The following is a 19,093-nucleotide window of genomic DNA, read 5'->3' as shown; positions in this document are numbered from 1 at the left end:
TTTTAGACAAAGGGTCTGAGAACAAAAGTGAAAGCAAGCACATTGAAATTAGGTACAGAAAATCAAAGAAGAAAGGGGCGGTGAACACATGCAGGATGCTCTCCCACAGCAGGTCCTGCTAGTTCTATGAGCTGTTGCCATCACCCTAATGCTTTCTCTGCCAGGGAGCCCCTGCAGGAGTTTCTGAGTGCAAGGGTGCAGACATGCCTTGGGGTGTGGTCCTCTTAATTTTTATTTTTAGGATTAGAAAATACTTTTTGTCTTAGCTAGAAGAATGTATGTCTATGCAACTCTATCAACATCCATTATTTCTTTTGAATTCTGTAGGGTTTTGGAAATATTGAAGAATTCATAGATAGCTTATACAGGCATATTTAAAAATTAGTATTTTTTTCTGAATTATAAAGCAGAGTAGCAGAAAACAAAATTATTTGTAAATACAAGTTATAATGTCTATTTTCAGCGAAATTTAGAGACCTTGATCTTATACACTTTCAAAATTTTGAAAAGGATATTTTCCCTAAATGTCAAAAAAGTATTTCTTCTTTTAACCAAATGTATTTTCTGTAGCACTTTCTAAATTGAAATACACTTTATAATCCATTTGAACTGTGATGAGCATAAGTCTAAGTAGAATTTGATCTCATAAACAATCGTTTTGTTCATAAACAGTCTGGCTTATGAACAGGATGATACAGACAGATAAAATGCTGTATTCAAAGAATGAAAAATTAAAAATCTGCCTTCCACATTGACCCACAGAAACAAAGTTCTGCCCTGAGACCCTGAAAGGGAAAGTGGCCACTTGTCATATAACAATCATGAGTATTTCTTATTTTCCATCTGTTACTGAACATGTTTAAGATACTCATGAGCTGTTTTGGCAGATACTTTTTGACGTATTTTAAGTCTTTTGTTAGCTATAATCTTTAGTCATTTTAGAACATTGAGAACTAATCTCTGTCAGTCCCATTTTGCATTACAAATCATTTGTAGTTTTATAACTGTCATTTCCAAGGACATCTGGAAAAGATGGATTTATGAAAGGTTATCATGCATTCTAAGGAGGCCAGAAATTAGCATGACTTTGTAAAGGTTCTTGTAAATTGAGCAGCAGCCATCACTGGCAATAAGCTGTTTTCTGCTCTAGTCAAGTATCTTTATTTAAATATTAAGGAAGAGGTGTGACCTTTGGCCTCAAAGATGACTATGATACAGCAATAGCACAATCTTTTAGCTGTCAATGAAGTATTATGGCCCTGCCTCTCTCAAGACACCTATTTGTGGACAGTGTTATAATAACCCTTCCATTAGGCATCCCCAAGGCAAATAACCTTGGCTTTAACAGAGTCAGTTTAAAATTCCTTGGAGTAACATTAAGAGAATATCTGGTTTGTGTCAGTTTAGGATCAACTACCAGCCTTCATCCCGTTCTGTAAATCGTAAGTAGCTGTGGATTTATTAGAATTTTTTTATATGTGCCCACAGGTAAATATTAAATACAAAGAATGTGAAAACTTATATAGCTTTCTACTTCCTACATGGTATACATATAGATTAATGGACACCTGACAGGTCTGAGTGTTTTAAAACAGGATCAATTTTCTACTGTATACATTCCATTTCTTTTGTTCATGGAAATTACGCAGTGACACTAGAATTAAATTGCACACACACACACACACAAAAAAAAACCCCAACAACAAAAAACACACAAAAGAAAATAAAACAGTGAACAGGATAAAAAGTAATCTAGATTGCATTTTTATGAGTTGGTGTGCTGTCCTATATAAATAGTAAGGTGCAGCTATAGTAAGATAGAGGACTATCTAAAAAGCTGAGAAATTTTCACGGGCTATGTCTTGTCTTGTTTGTCTCCACTGCATTTCCTGCTCTTCAGGTATCAGTACATTTAATACTCAAAGTTAAGTCGAAGACCAAGTATTTGCAAACTTGTGGGATGTTCAGAACAAGTTTCTTCAGGTCTCCTCTGAACTGCTTTGAAAACTACAAGTTTCCCTACACATATAAACCCAGCTAAGTTTGGTTTTTGCACTTTCTGCAAAAGAACAGCTCTAAACCCAGTTTTCTTCAGAGGTAACAATCAAGGTCAAACTCCATTTAAATAACTTTGAAAAAATCAGAGGTACCCACAAGTACTAAAAATAACCTACCAAAACTGCTATTAAGATTTCAAGTATTTTTGCCAGTGTACTGGTTATAACGTTTCTTCTGAATCCAGCTTTGATGTCTAATACAAATGGCTTTTGTTACTGAAACACAGCAAACAATTGAATATGCTTGCTCTTGTGAAATCAGAAGTTTGGCTGGTTCTGCAAGTACAACTGCATTTCTGTTTATTTTTAGCAGTAATACACAGGAATAAAAACATTTCTGTGATGGAAAACTACATGAGCTGTCCCTCAGCAAGGTTCAGTGCCTCCATACCACCTCCCTGTCCCCAGAAGGGCTTTGATGGAGCCAAAGCAGTGATGGATCCCCTCCAGCCACTAGCCCCAGGAGTCCTCTGCTCAAGGAGGGCTTTCACATTGCAGAGGAAGAAAGCACCTGAGTTAAAATAACTCAGACTAGAGTCTGACTAGAGAGTCAGACTAGAGAACGCCAAAATTTTACAGCAGCTATTTTGAGCCCTGACGTTCTCACAGTTAGAAGCTGTGGGTCAGAAAAGTACAGCACACTGAAAGGTGGTCTCACCTTTCTTGTGACTCTGATAAGCTTATTTCAAACCAGTGCTAGGAAACTCCACATAGTTTCAAAGCAAACAATTAAGTTGAGGATTACAGTAATTGTTTTCAAGTGTTCAGTTCCACATACTGCACACTATGAAGACACTATTCGCCTTCAAGGAGGGGCACTTGACTTTTGGTTCATTCTCCCTTTAGGACTCCTCTAACAGTGATATTGGATACAAAGCCGTTTTTTTTCATAGAGCAATACACGGCAGAATCTAGGATGTAATTTAAGGGGCTCTATTCGTATCATAAATCACAAGAAGTCTGCTGAAGCAGTTTATGAATGGCAGTAAAAACTTGAAACTGAATTACGTCATTAGAATAATGCACCACATACATGTATTATTATTTATAATACAGACCTAAGTATCCCTGTATTTTATAGACAAGAAAGGTACCCTAGGACCTTATGCTAAATAGGAGCAGGACGTCCACAGCCTTTTGCTAGCAGATGTGCTCCAATAATGGAATAGAAAACTGATGTTTATGAAGTTACTTCATAAAGGAGAAAAGAAACCCAGGTCCCCAAGCTTTGGAAAGTATGGTAGCACTGTAATGTTTTCTACAAGATCAGTTCCTAATGCCACTCTCTGAGTAACACCTTAGCTCCACACACCAGCAGATTGAATTTGAGGAGGACACTGAGGATCTCAATTATTTCGGTACACAGAGCAGGCGTCCGTATTTCAGAGTGCATACATAAGTCTGATTTGGGCAATAGCTGTCAATCAGATCACTGCCTCTCTGCTTTTAAATCTTCTGGCTGGTACCAGCATCTAGCACAAGCACTTCAACAATACAGTTAAGCAAAACCAGAAAGAATAAGAAAGTTACAGTCTCACAGAAACAGTCTGTGAATGGTCCCAAATCACTTGCTCTCCATTCACTTAAGAACTTAGTTCCCCAAAACAAAGTAATACATGGCCTGTATTCAGACTCTAGACACCTGCTTCAGGAAATGGGCTTTGAAGAGAAAAGGCCAAATAGGCACATTTTGCAAATATTTTTGTGTGAAATCTACTCACTTCTTTGCCTTTCTACATGGGCAAAATAGGACATAAGGCTGATAGGAGCAGTAATAACCATATCTTTATTGGCCTATGAAAAGGAGAATTTTGGAAGCTCAAGCTTAAACTCCCTTGTTTAGAAGAAAGCCCTCAGTAAAGCGAACTTGGTCCCACAAGTAAACTCATCAAGAGCAAGCCACGTGCAACCTCCTGGTAACACTGAAAGTGCTTAGAGACAACAAACATCCAGTCTGGGTTTTCAGGGGCCTAAGGGAACCAAACATCTATTTCTTACTGGATTTCAATACCCTGAGCAACAAAACTAAGTTAGTTCTTCTGAAATGGCAAGGCTTAAAGGGCAAATAAGTTTATTTTATTCCTACGCTAACTAAGTAATATTCAGAGTCAAGATATGTAGAAAACTATTTCCGGCCTTTTAAATAATCACATACTTACTTGCCACTAACAATGCACTGGCATTGCCAATGGCATAACCAACCTGTTGCACCACTGACTGATCTGCCAGGTTCAGCTGAGGCTGTAGCTGGTCTCTCATAAGCAGGAGAAGCTGATGCACCTCACATGTGCACCAGCCTCCGGAAGAGGAAGAGCAATAAGGAAGGAAGGGAAGAATATCTGTGGTTTATCCTCCAGAATTTGTCATACTTTGAAAGGGAAGACGATTATACGAGAGAGGTGAGTGAGAAGAGGTACTCATGACTTACCTTACTGGAAGCTGAACATACCTTGAAATTAGCACCTTTCTTTTCCTGCAGGAAGAGACAGGGTCTGCCAGAGCCCAGTCTGGTATCCACTCCTGATTTTCAGGCTGACTTTTGCCCTTGAGCAGAGATTTTCCTTTGGATGTGCCAGACCCCGTTTGTGACATTCTGGGACTAAAGCGTATGTTCTTTTGTTGTCCATGCTCCTTAACCTCAGTTCTCTCAGGTTTTGCTTTCTCTTGCCCGAAGGATGCTCTACCCACTGCAAAAGAGCAAGTCAAATTTAGTGTAATTTAGAGTGTAAATTCCCAAGTGGAGACAACATCTCTTGAGTTTATTGCAGAAGTCAGTTCTCTGGTCCATGCTTGTGGTTGACCATGCTTACTTTACTTTGCAGGAAGACTAAATTTCTCTGTGTCAGTTTGTTTTTATAGCTAGCTGGCTGTTTATATTAGCTGTGCTGCAGTAGAAACAGTTTTCCAGTGGAAATGATGGAATGGTATTTCTGCAGTGACTTTGGGTACTCACTTTGCCTTCCAAATGGCCCTGTAGCCATGCAGGACTTTTTCTTGGTGAGGTTCATTCACCTAATGATGAGGAAAGGTGCACATGCTATAGATCAACTTATTGACAAAAAGACATTATATTAAGAATTCTTAATGATATTTTATATTTTTGGAAAAAAAAAAAACCCAACAATCAAAAAACAAAACCACACCAAAAAAAAAAAAAAAACCCACCACCAAAAAATCAAAAATCCAAGCATATTTCCTTTAACTCAGCCTACTCGGGGAGAGTATGTAAAGTACTTAGCTAACGGATTTTTTTCCAAATTCTGTTTATTAAACAAATAAATTGGAATCATTTGGTAACCGAAGGCAAGTCCATTACAAGTAAATACAATGTAAAATGCATGTTTATGTAAAATGCTTAAAAAAAAAAAAAATCAAGCCTTTTGTTAACCACCATTCACAAAATTAATGTACTCACAGGGTTTGTAGTAAAGATATTGCTTGGTCTGAACTGAGCTTTGGCTACTCTCTTCTTCAAATCCCCTCAAGATCAGTGGGAGGAAGCCTGAAAGGTCTGCAGAGGAGCTCAAGCACATTGCCAAATCCTTGCTTGCTATTGCAGGCAACAGGGTTGTGTAATGTCAGTTTTGTACTTGAAGATTTTGAACCTGTTAGGAGTTACAAGGTGAGCACGCTCTGGATTTGAGGCAGGATGAGTAGGAGACCTCATCCCTCTCCAAGGGAGAAATCCATGGAGAGGTTTTGTTCGTTTGACTCTGCTGGTGGTGGGACCAGCAAGGAAGTAAGATGAGTAGGATAACTGGCCATCCAAATCTTTTGAGATCTACCCTGCTATATAGCCTGATATACTGCTGCAAAATAGGAGTAATGAAATTTTCTGAGGTAACTAAATAGCAGATAGGGTTGCCAACATACTGAAGTGCATCAATGAAATGAATGTATTAGCCATGATCTTAGCACATGAGTGCATATACTTAGGTACAGGGATCTTATTCAGGGGAAAATGCAGTTTGGAAAGTAACCGATATGACATATCTCAAAGACGTTTGAAAAAAATGTCATTTCTTCTGATTTGGGGCATTTGCCCTCCTTATACAAAGTGTTATCTATCAAACTCATAAGCATATGAATTTCTTTGACTATAATATTGTTCAATCTGCCTGTTCATAACTCAGCTTCTTATTCCATTACAATGCTTGAATGATTCACATACAATGTTTCCAATCCACTTTTTCTATCTTGTGAAACTTTTTAGCAAAATGTTGGCATTTGCAGGCACCAGATGTTTTGACATAAGGAGAAGCAATATGTAAATTTTAATCCATCCTAGGAACAATAGCCTGGAGGCACCTTTTTCTTATTACATGAATCATATACTTAACCACAATGTGGTGAATTATATCAAAATCATCACCACCCTGAATATAGAACACTTGTCTTGTGGTTGCCAATTAATGAAACTGATATATATTTATCTTGATGGGTACCAGTGATTTAACCAATAAGCCTTAGCATACTTCACTGCTGCAGCCTCCTTTATAATTAGACTTTTAGTCTGATTATTATCACAACTTCATACATTTTCCACTAATCTCCTATTGGTTGACAGTACAAATGATGCTGACATTAAATCTGTTTGTCTGCCAATTGCAACTATCACTACTTTTAATCAAGCAGTGTATGACATAGTGCTTATTTAAATCCCTGAAATAATTTTTGATTTTATTTTCTGATGCTGTTTATTTAATCATTAAGTGCCTGAGTCTGCAACAGGCTTAGCATTGCCTTTCTTCAACGTGAACTGAGGGCCCTTAGTCCTTCACAAAGAAGCTGAGTACCTTTTATGATCAAATCCTAAGTACATAATAAATATGTAAAAAAGCAAAGCTTCTTTCCATGGTTAATCACTGAACTTTAAATAACATTTATAATAATATTCCATTTTAATACTGATGGGGGTGTCTTATTTCCTGAAATAAAGAGCCTGGAGAACATCTTTGTTACAAATAGAATGTTTATCTGATGTACAAAAACAATGAGAAATATTTTGTATGAAAAAATTAACTATTACAAAACTATAGCTGAAATATATACTACTACTCAACAACTTTTGAATTATTTCATGCACAGAAAGCACCAAATGTCTTCTAAAGAAAGCAGTGCTTTTGATATTAGGAATTCAAAATGTAGTCCGAATCCTTACTTACTTCATTAAGTAAGAGTATCTTTTAGTGCCAAATGCTACCTAATTATCAGCTTTAGAAAATGTTTTACATCTTAAAATACAATATTCTGTTTATCCTAGATTGTCTGGGGAACATCTAGTACATTATACATTAAAAGGTTTTTGTGGAGCTTCTTAGTGATTTAACTGATATCATCATGCCTGCTAGCAATTTTGCAACATTCTGAAAACACTTTCCATAAATCAAAGCCTTAGCAGCAGGAATAAGCAGATGGCAGGAGACCATATTAAAGAATGTATCAATTATTTTTATTAATGGGAGGCTACTGGATCATGATGTAGCATAATGGACTAAATGTTTAGCTGTTATGAAGTGTTTTGTCTGTTAGGTATCTCAGACATTCTTAGCAGATGTTATTATATTGTCTTGTGATGGCATTCTTTGAGGGATCGGATAGTGAAGTATCACAAGGGACATATAAAGAGATGTTTTAATTTCAGTCCTTTAATTGTATTCATATAAGAGATATAAAATACTAGCATGTATAAAATGTAATTTTAAAAAGATTGCATGTACAGTACATAATAAAGTACATTCTGTCTGCATACATTGACTTTGAAAACAAGATACTATATGGTTAACAATGAAAAATAGCAATTATTATAAAAATATTCTACAGTCTCATAATAGTAATGTAAATGCTTTTACTTATCTAAGACTCAACATAATTTTAAATTACAATAATTTTACATCCTCCATTCATATATACAGCCTTATTAAAGTCAAGAGGTATTATAATAACAATGTTCCTATTAAGATTAAATGACTGAATTATAGTTATTTTACTATATAAAGCAACTGTGTTCCTGTTTGTTTGTTAAAACTGTTCGCACTTACTGTAGCTTTTCACACTATCCGCGCCATGCGTGATGAAATTATTTAGTTTTCTGTTCTTAGTATAGCATCTATGTCTATTTCATGAATTAAACAGGATGTTGATACTTCAGCTCCCTTTCCTTTTGTGTATCAGTCCGCTGTTTTGTGTATTCTGTAAGAGTATGTTCCCCAGCTTTGAAACAGTGCTACTGTAAACAAGCAAGAACTCCTCATTTAATACATCTTGACAAAAATAGCCAGTTCCCCTCACCCCCTGCCCTTCTTGAGGTCAAACTCTGTAAGTCTTTAAATTCTTCTCCAGACCCAGAGCCACAGACATATTATGCATCTCTTTAATGAGATTTCATTAAACAGATCTCTGTAGGAAACAGCTAAAAAGTATGTTTTGCTTGCACCACGTTTCAGTCCAATAAAGCCTGCATGGACAGCAAAGAAATTCTGCATGAAGAAGGACATCAGGATTTGGCCCTGTAGCCATGAAATTGCTTTCCTCTCTGCAAGCTGACAGGACTGTGCTTTGCTCTGCTCTGCTCTAACAGTCCTCTCACCTTCACAGCAGCCTCACCAAACCCAGGATGGGAGAGAGAGTGCTTATTCCAAGTCTGGAATAGAGTTACCAGCACACACATCTCCTAAATACTTTTAATACCACTTATTCACACCTAGAATGTCCTAGATTACTGTTTCTTGCACTCTGTACCACCATTTAATTTCAAGGGTGATGCCGTAATACACGTTATAGTTATTAGCTGAAATACTAATTATGATGACTTCCTACTAGAAAAATCATAATGGTTGTGAAACAACATTGCCATAATACACACCTACAGGTATGAATACATTTAGTGTTTTGGTCAAGGGGATTGGGGAGTTTTCTATGAATGAAGACAGCTTGAATATGTTTAGTGATAGATGCAATACAGTAGTATATCAATACAGTATATTGCAAAAGGAGCATTCATTGTCTTTTGTTGAGTTTCTCATGCCGGCAAAGAAAAAAAAAAAAAAATCTGGCGCTTCAGACTGGAGCAATTGTCAGAAGAATGAAAATCAACTTTAAAAAATTTAATGGATGTGCTATAATGGTTTTTTTACAACAGTGCTTATAAAAGTGATGAAATTCAGGATGTTATTTAAAGTCAATATAGTTCACAAGTATGGTCTAACTCCCATGTAAAAGTTCAATGGGAAAATCATGTAATACATTCATATTTAATTTCTTTTTCTCCATTATGAGCAATCCACACTGGTGTATTTAAAACTAATGTAGTAGAAACTGCAGTACAAGGACAAATGGCATTTGATATCAACCAAGTATCCCTTCCTCTCATCAGCTGAAACGGGCAACACACATCCTACACTAGACATAATGTGGGCATAAATGTTACTTTTAACTCATCATACTTTATATTAAAATGTCAATATTAACTAGTCTTTGGTAAAACTAAGTGGTTCCTCTTTTAATGAGCCTGATTTACAGAAGCACACCAATTAAAATGCTGATCAGTCCTATGTTCAATTACCTTTGGTTAATACCCGTTTGGTTTTCCATCCATTTCCTCTATGCGACAAAAAAAAGAGAAAATTATGAGAACCCTGTTTGTTGTTATTATTTCTAACCATGTAGTGGAAGCATATCATAGTCTGTTCTGAGGGTCAGATGCTGGCCTGTCTGGGAACCCACACATAAGCAACACGAAGATCAGTACTGCTCTGTTCAGTTTACACCCACGTAATTTGCACAGGCTTATAGAAATCCTGGATTTTCCTAAAAACATATATATTCGTGTGAAATTGGATACTCCATCATTTTTCATAGCCATCCAGATGTAATTTATTACTACTAAATTGCCAATTAAGAAACTATCATGACACTAGCATGGTTGGTCAGGAATGAGCTATGGCCCTGGAGGAGCACAAACCTCACAAGGACTGTGAAGAAGACCCAGGTACCAATAACAGAGGAGGCAACAGGAAGAAACAATTGTTCTGTTCTTGGATAATATGTTTAAATGCATTTAAAATGTTCATGCAAAAAACAATCCACTTTAATCTCTTCTTATTATTTCCAATCCTGTGACACTTCAGGGGTGCGAGGCAGGCTCAGTGACAAAATTAATACACACTTTTGGAACATATTTTGAACTGTTAGAGAACTCCCTAACATGATCTTTTGGCTTTGGTTGAGGAAGAGTTATGAAAAACCTGTGCCAGCTTGTTTTCCCGTGTATTAATATTACAATTAGAATGAATGGACTTAATGTCCTCCAGGAACATACATCACTCTCCAGAATTTCACTATGCATAGAAATGATATGCCTTCTATCTGCCTTCTAACTACCAAGCCTTTACTGAGTCATCAAAACACGTTTTCTGAACGCCCACTCCCAGCAAGCTAGTTATGAGAAGCAGTGCATCGCATCAACACTTCTGAATATCTCCTTCAGTTTGAAAAGTCTTCCTTTTCAGCTTTTCTGTAGTGAATGCAAAGTCAAATCTGAAATTAAATTCTTTTTGTTTCAAGTGTATGAAATGGGAATCTTATAATTTCCCCCCATTTTCAAATGGATAAAAGGCATATGTATGGATAAAGTAGAGTCTCTTTGGAAAAACATTGCTGCCAAAGGACACTGAAAGCATTGTCTAGAAGCACACAGCTGTTCCTCTGAATTCTGATCTCTTCCACACAAAAAGGGACGCAGTTTGAATATTCTTGGAATAAGCAGCTGACATAGCACTGTGACCAGTACTGCTTGTTTTAAATTGTGCTAATCGTAACCTGGAGTATCTTTTTGGAGTCTTGTACATCCATGCAGTCATTCTGCTGAAATGTAATTTCTATTGATGTCTTAGTTCATTTGAGTCTCTGTCATTATGTTAGTTTCCATTTTTCTTCTGTATTATTCAAATATATATTACAAGTCTGAGTTTTTTCCTACAAATGAAATTTTTAAAAAATAGAATTCCATGGAAAGTTTAATAGATTTTCTGCTTTTAAAGAGAAGCCTACACAGTTTAAATTTTATGCTCACTTCACTTGTGTGAAAGCATTACCATCTGTTTTTTTCAGATTTTAAAACCTGTAAAATCTCTACAGTTCCCACTTTAAATAGTTCCCTGTTGCTTCATGTTTTGTAGAATTTTTAGTTATATAGAAAAAAGAAATAAGCAAATTACTAAAACTCATGTTTATAGCAGAGAAAAGTGAAAACAGATTGAAGAGAGAGTTTGAATACACTTTTGTAACATACATATTCCTTCTGTGGTAACCATTTTCATAGTGCTATAAAAAGTCATGGAATGACAGTAAAAACGTTCCCAGTGAAGAAAGATTTGTGCAAATGTCATCTGTGAACAGAGGGTGTAAATTTGGAGCAAAGTGATATGAGTTCATGTCCATCTCATTTTCCTGTGAAGTAAGGGCTGATTTAAACCCTTGTCATGTAGTAACTTATCTTCACAGTGGCTCTCCTTATTAGTATTTAAAATAAGCACAAACACCATGGTTAAGTACAACTTGGTCTTTTAGAGAAGTATGAGGCCCTTTCTGCTTTTATAAATCATCTCCATCGTCTGTGCTAAAGCTGCTTCTCCTGCTGCTCTCTTTTGATGCAGCTGGGGATGCGGAGGACAAGAGTGGATCTGTTCCAAATGGCGACACCGTATCATCCAGTAAAATTTCCTCTAGCCGTTGCTCTTCTTTTAAAGCTGCACTGAAGGACAAATCTGTGAAGTGTGAAAGCGGATCAGAAAAGGCTGTAGATCCATCACAAACATCAGAGTTTTGCCCATGTGCTAGAGGCATTTGTTGAGAGTAGTCTACAGAGTTCTCCTCTGGATAAGACTGTTGCTTGATGACCTGTGCAGCTAAATCAACAGCACTGAGGGAAGACATGACTGGAAGGCCATGTGCTCGTGCCTGGATCTCTAGTTCCTAATATTTCAAACAAAAACAATTAGATAATGAATTAAAAAGACAAAACAGTGTCTTCAGAACTACTGCAATAAGTATACAGATCATAATGCAATTTAATGATACTTTTGTTCCAGTTGTGAGACTATGTTTTAAAATATGAAATCGTTAATCTGTGAACATTTGCCACTCAAGTGTTTTTATTTCTCGTCCTGCTGTTAAGCTACTATCCTATGGGAACTTAAGAGATAAGACAGCCTCTCTAAAACTATTGCATACTGAGCCAAATAAAGTTGACAGAAAAATGTTGCAACTTTCTAATCAGTTATCCACAGTGGTTTAGAGAAAGAAAGATAGAAGATACTTTACTTGATGATGCTTATGATATATAGATATATATGTAAAACACCACATATAAGATGATTGATTTTATGTCTATCTCATCTTCAAATGTGTCTATATTCAAATCTTGCATTTCAAGCCATGCAGGGCTATATTCTGCTGTTTCGTGTCACAAGCGGATGTAACATGGCACACTATACCCAAGAAAGTATAACATTTGAAATGATTACAAAGAGAAAATGAAAATACTGAAGGGAATTTTGTGTCTAGTATTGATTTTTTGCTGCATGAGTGTACGTTTTTGATTCCTTTTTTGTCTTTCTCTGGCTCTAATGCATATGAAACCAGGACAATAAGGAAATTGTTTCTACAAATACTTTATTAACTTTATTAACTTTCCAAGTATTCCTTTATATAAGGTCTAATTATCAAATGAATTTCCTAGAAATGTAAAAATACCCCCTCCCCAATATACACAGCAATAAATAGGGAAAACCAATTTACTTTTAATAAATGCCATTTGGTGGAAAATGATATAGGTTAATAAAATTTGATGAGGGATAAGTACTGAGAAAGCTTTGTAGTTCATGGCAACGCTCTTATACAAACCTGAATTCGGAGTAGAAGTCTTCTGTTAGCATGCTCTAATTTCTTTTGCCTGTGTTCTAATTCTCTGGCTCTCTGTTGTTCTTTTTGTAGCCACTTGATGTACTCCACTGATGCTTTTAAAATAGTTCCTTTGTTCCAGCGCATATCACTGCAGAATGTAGAGATAACCTTTTCACAATTGTGCATGTCAGCAGAATTCATAAGAACTTACAAAATCTTTTACATTAATATGAAATAATGATTTACATGACTATTATTCACTCTTAGATATTATTGCTTCTGAATGGAAATTTTAATAGAATAGTTAAGAAGCCCTTATATAGTAAAATTAATCCCAGAATGAAAATAAGTGTCAAAAGAAAGTAATAAAGTGACTTTTTGTGGGAGAGCTAAATGCAATATCATGATTCTACCATTACAGTTTTTATATTTTTAGTGAAAATTGCTTTTATTATTAACTCTAAGATTAAAATCTATGTGCAGTATTTCTGCATTAATGAACTAGGAAATATACATCACTGAGGACTTACGCCTAAATTTTTAAAGTTCATTTTGAATATACTACTCCTTTTACCTGACTTACTAATGAGGTTGCCTTTATGCTTGTGGAGAAAAAAATAGTCTGTGCTGAATGCAACTCTTCACTGATGACAGACCAGACAAATCACACTTTCATAACTATAATGTCTATGGAATGACAGGAATCCCGTTCAAAAATCTTGAAACAATACAAACCAAGTTAAAATCCACAGCTACATGCAGACCCCGACTCCATACAAAAGCCTTGCAAAAAACCCCATAAGATTACACCTGTCCATCATTCAGGAAATCATGGTTTAATTCCAGCTTACAAGCAGCCTTACTAACAACAATACACTAGTTCAAATGGATCTGTTCAAGGACTTTCATGTACTCATTTATTAACTTTCTATGTATTCCTTTATGTAAGGCCTTGGAGGCCCTGGAACAAGAATGAAATTTGTTGAAAATGTTTAATTTCTAATAAAGTACAGTATTTTATGATACAGGATGAGCCTGTTGTGTTAAATATACAGACAAAAGATTTTATCCAAACTATCCACTTCATTGCAAGATGGCTTAGATCAAGCAGAAGATTGGTAGAGGTTCTGGTCCTATAAAATAACTCTGAGAAAGAAAAAGTTATTTGAACCAGTAAGAATCTGAGGTTGGGAGTGACAAGTAACCACTCTTTTTTTTTTTTTCTTTAGTACCTATTCCAAATACATATAAACTGGCATTTATGGAGTCAAAAAGAGATATAAATTATACTCCAGTTGATCATCACTTATGATTATTCCTTGGTTGCTCTAACTAATGAGACTTGCTCCTACTCATATGCTCACCTATGGTTAGTAAAACTGATCTGGAGTGGATTTATTGCAGAAATGTCTATTCTTTCCATTCAACCTCTCAGATTAAGTGCCTAAAGAACATTGCAACCTTACCCCCAGGGTAAGCACCCTTAGATTTTCATCAAGGCAGTTGTCTTTCCAATGAATGCACAGGGCAAAAGCCAGGCAGGTACAGGAAGTAGGCATCCATACCACCTGACCTTTCCTGATGCATTGTACTAGAGGTAAAACTTTAGGCAGCTGATGGCTTTAAAGATACTCAGAAGAATATGCAAGATTATATTGTGATAAATCATTACAGTGTTAAAACCACATCCTAGAATTTAAAACATTTGCTAGAAATCTGGGAGAACCAGCTTTTTGATCAGAGAGGGCTTGAATTCACACCTCTGTCCTATTTGGGCAGCACACTGGGACCTCCCCTCGTCTCAGTGGTACAAGCCAGGAATGCACAGCTTTTGGGATTAGAAGCTGAGGAGGTCAGAGAGAAAATATTATTGTCTCAGACGCTGCTGTCTGCAAAGCCAGAACATCAGAGGCTGCTTGCTGAAGTGGCCTCATTTAGACATTCCCTGGTCAAAAACCACTAAAGCTGAGGTGGGTCTGGGAACCAAGAGCAGAACCTGTCTCCCTCATGACAGCTGAGCCATCTCTTGGCAGTTCCTCTGCTTTCTCCTTACTCTCCCTGTACTTCTTGCACAGGTGAGATGACAGAACATTTTCCTGCCAGCATCCCATGGACTCCCTTCTAGGAGAGGACTTTCTGCTCGTATGTGTGATACCTATATTCAAACTGTAAAGGTTAAGAAAGTTTTCAGTACATGTGATGTTTATTTTCTGGGCAAATCTTTGACTGCCATCACATTATAATCTTGATTTCTTCAGACATCTTTGGAAAGTTAGGTATAATAATGAGAGGTCCATATTTACCCTTCATTGCAGTGGAGTTTGAAGGCAGTGAGGTGCCTGTCTACAACAGAGTACTCCTGGACAAATAGGAGCAGCTTAATTTAGGAGGACAACATTTCAAACTGGGAATCTCCACTGCCATCTCAGATATGATCTATATGTGCTATATATAGCTCAGAATTACAGTAGGGTTTTGTTTGATTTCAAGTGAAAAGGACTGATTTAGGACATTTTCATGGCAACTTTGAGAAGTGCTACAGTAACAAGAATACCTTTAGCAGAAACTTTGGAGAAACACAGTCTGTCTAGGCAAGGGGGTCAGCTCCTCCTAGCATGTAATTAAGACAAAACTAAAGAAGTTTTGGACTGATTTTCTGAACATAAAAACATATCACTATGAAATTTGAAATTAAGCCATAGCTGGCAAAATGGAAATAATTAAGGCATATAACAGCAGGACAAAGATATGCATATATCACGTATTTAGCAAATATTTCAGACTGATTTCACAAAAAAATTTCAGGTCAGTTATAAAAGGTTACGAATTCAAAATCAAATTCAGACAAAGATATTTTTTGTTAATTTTTTTGATTTACACATGAATACTCCATATATTCATGAATTTGTATTCATGAATATTCATGTATTCTGTATTTGGAATCTTTTTGTGATGGAATTCATTCATGTTATACATAATTGACAACCTTTGTAATATTGCTTACTTTCAGTTCCTGTTACCTTGATATTTTAATTCTTTACATATATGGTCATGATATTTTTTTCTTATAGGTTGAAATTAATCTTCACTGGAGGGGTAATTCCTGGATTCAAATTGCCAGAGAGATGGATCTCCGCAGCTTCTGCATGAGATACATATGGATAGACATCTCTTCTAGTAATCTTTATAAATTTGAGAGGCAAAACTATCATGGAGCTCTAGGATGCTGTGGCTACTATTATCATTTAAGAGACTGTTATTTTATGCATGTGTATGTACACGTATGCATGTATCCTGCGTATCTTCTACATCTCTACTCATATATACATATACAGGTTGTTGTCTTATTATATGAGGAATATTGAAGTTAAATCTTCTAGTATCTGAAGGCAACACAGCAAAGGATCAGATGATGACCTTAGAAGTCAACATCTTTTTCACTATGCGTCTCTTATTTATACAAGGATCAAAAGAAAATACTGGAGATGTCTGTGTTGGTTCTGCATCACAGACACTCTCCATCCATTCTATTCCAGAGCACCTACAGCAGTCACAGCACAGTGCTATGGAGAAACAGAGGCTCTGTGCAGATGTGCAGGGTTAGAAGAGTAGCAGTATAGCTAGTGAGGATGAAGGCAAATGGGGGGAATAGCATGGGGGAGTTGCCTGTATAGCAATAGTCTGCAATACATCTAGCTCTGGTTAGCAAGCAGACAGGCAAGCAGATTCATCTATGGTGGGAAGAAATAACTAATTCAGCATTTGAAGATGGATTAAATCCAAGCACAGCAAGTGCATAGGAAGAATTCAGAAATTCCCTGATCAGTTGTTGGTTTTCTGTTATTTCTCTGAAAATGTTGAATTCTAAATTGGATGTAAATAAAATTATCTAAAAAGTTATAAAAATGGCAAGATGAAATTGTGGGGTTTTCTTTTTAAAGATTTATATTTTGTGCGTGCTCAGTACATGATGGAGACAAAATTTGAAATAATAAGGCGTACAAACCCATTTGAGAACATTTAAAACCTGAGCAGCTACTGGCAGTTGCTAGTCCTTTTATTGGAAACTACTTTATAAAACCAGACAAACAGTTGCATCCATTACTGTTTGGAACCTACAAAGTTAGATATAGATCTCTCTCTTTGGAGACAGCAGGAATCCCTTTTTTCATTTTACTCTTTCACTGCCTATTAATTTCTTTCTTGTTTTGGGGTCGGGGCGGCAGGAGGGTTTGTTCGTTTGTTTGCTTGGGGGTTTTTATGTAAGGCTCCATCCTGTAAATACTGAAACACATAGGAAACTCTACATGAGAAACAATAATTTGAGTGATGTAAGAAGTTTTGCAGGTCTAGTCATCAGCAATGATCTCTGCATATGAAGACTGTGTCTCTGTCTCTGTGTGTGTGTAATACAACAGTTTGAAGTTTTTAGCAAGCTATGCATGTGAAATCTAGATTAACTAAGAGAGGTCTACCACACATAACATGATTTGCATGGAAAAATAGCAGATAAGTAAAAAACCCAAACATTGTGTTTTATTAGTCTCTGAACCCTAGCTGCTCCTGATTTCACCAGCTGAATCTCTCTACAAATCTCAAATGCCCAGACAAAAACATATAACTATCACCTGGGAGAGTTTCTCATTTAGAAGAAAAGAAGCATAACCATGAGACTGATCTTCAACTCATTTCCATTAAGCAACTTTGCTGAAGACAAAGGAACTTCACTAGTTTACACAAGTTGAACTCCAGTAGATAAGAGCACCTGATCGTCGAAGATTAAAACTAATTAACAAAAACATAGTTTGGGAAAGGGTGATGGTCATAGAGCTTGCCAACCACAGAACAGTTACTGATAACAAATACACTTGTGAAGTTGAAGCTATGTTTGTAGACCATTTCTTTCCCTATTCTTGAGAAATTAGCTATAAGCTATGCTTGCTCAAAGAAATACTTTGTAGGACTTTGTACTTGTTTTGATGACCTGCACAATTACAAAGTGTATTCTCTGGAAAGAGGCAGCAAGCTTCCACTTTATAATAGCATGATATATATATATGCAAGCTTTTTCTTTGTAAAAAACATGGCTATGCTGCCCACTAACAGATCTGTCCACAAACAACAGAGAGAAGGTCAGGCACTGGCAGATGCAGAGAGCAGAGAGGAGAGAGTGAGGGCAACCCACTACTTCTGCCCAAATCCTCAGTGGTTCTCTTAACATCCCAGTTCTGTACAATGACTGGAATTCTTAAAGGAAATATTTTTTCCTTTTAGTATTTCTGACAATTCTAGTCATAAGACAGTTCTTGTGTAGGCATTTCCAGATTCCATCACAACGTGAAGTCCAGTTAACCACTTAAAAGGTGGATTCTGAAAGGCGGAACACAAAGGAACAATGAATGGAAAGGTAGACGTATTTAAAGGAGCAGGTTATATGCTTTTCAGCAAAATATGACTGCGTATTTTAGGTCATTTTTTTATTCTATTTTTGAATTATTCTGTATAACTGTTTTGCATTTCTGAATCATCTACCACTTGGATATCTAAGCATTGAAAATTAAACAAAAGAGTCAAAGTTCTTTGCAACTTATCTCCATTTTCTAATGCTGATGAAGTGAACTTGAAACACCCATTCATTTAAGCAATGTAATCCACACTTTTCATCATTAAAATAAAAAAAAAAGTAAAAAAAAAAAAGTGAAAAGAATAGGGGTTTAAGCCAGTCAAAAGAAAGTCCCTGCGGAAGCTCTGCAGGAGCCAAACAAGCTCACTATATAACTAACAAAACAGAAGTGAAATAAAAACCCCACACACCACTTCTAAGAAATATAAATCATAAAAGGTTTCCAAATAGCATCAAAAATGTCCTTTTCTGTTCCTGAGTCTGAATGTAATCTTGAAGCAAGCCATCTGGGACAGGCATGCTAACCACAATGGCTTAGTTATAGTAGTATTTGCTCTTCAATACAAAAGCTGATTTGCTTCACTGTCATTAGTCTAAGCATCAGTAAGGTTTCTCCTTTTACAGCTAAGTTCCCTCTATAAGAAGAATCTTCTAAAATCAATATGAGGTGAAAATGCTATGTGTGGTAAAATGTTACAGATAAAGTATTGTAAGAGATGATACACCT

At 36.3% G+C, this 19,093-nt stretch overlaps 1 protein-coding gene across 3 annotated transcripts in view; it reads right to left on the bottom strand.

Moving 5' to 3' along the window:
• The window catches only part of TFEC (transcription factor EC), a 76,918-nt gene that overhangs the window by 6,072 nt on the left and 51,753 nt on the right, over positions 1 to 19,093 (bottom strand). For 2 of the 3 annotated variants that reach the window (XM_030480445.1, XM_030480446.1), the window contains exons 7-8: positions 12,963 to 13,110; positions 7,690 to 12,032 (exon numbers count right to left, since the gene is read on the bottom strand). In XM_030480445.1, coding sequence (XP_030336305.1) covers positions 11,652 to 12,032; positions 12,963 to 13,110 — 529 coding nt within the window. In that variant the 3' untranslated portion in view covers positions 7,690 to 11,651. Of the gene's footprint in view, positions 1 to 7,689; positions 12,033 to 12,962; positions 13,111 to 19,093 lie in introns of those variants that run through there. The other variant, XR_003990683.1, reaches the window with a different exon arrangement.

Source organism: Strigops habroptila, chromosome 3 (assembly GCF_004027225.2).
Source record: "Strigops habroptila isolate Jane chromosome 3, bStrHab1.2.pri, whole genome shotgun sequence".
Taxonomy (NCBI): Eukaryota; Metazoa; Chordata; class Aves; order Psittaciformes; family Psittacidae; genus Strigops; species Strigops habroptila.
The sequence above is the reverse complement of the archived record's forward strand: the minus strand, read 5'-3'. Positions and strand labels throughout refer to the sequence as shown.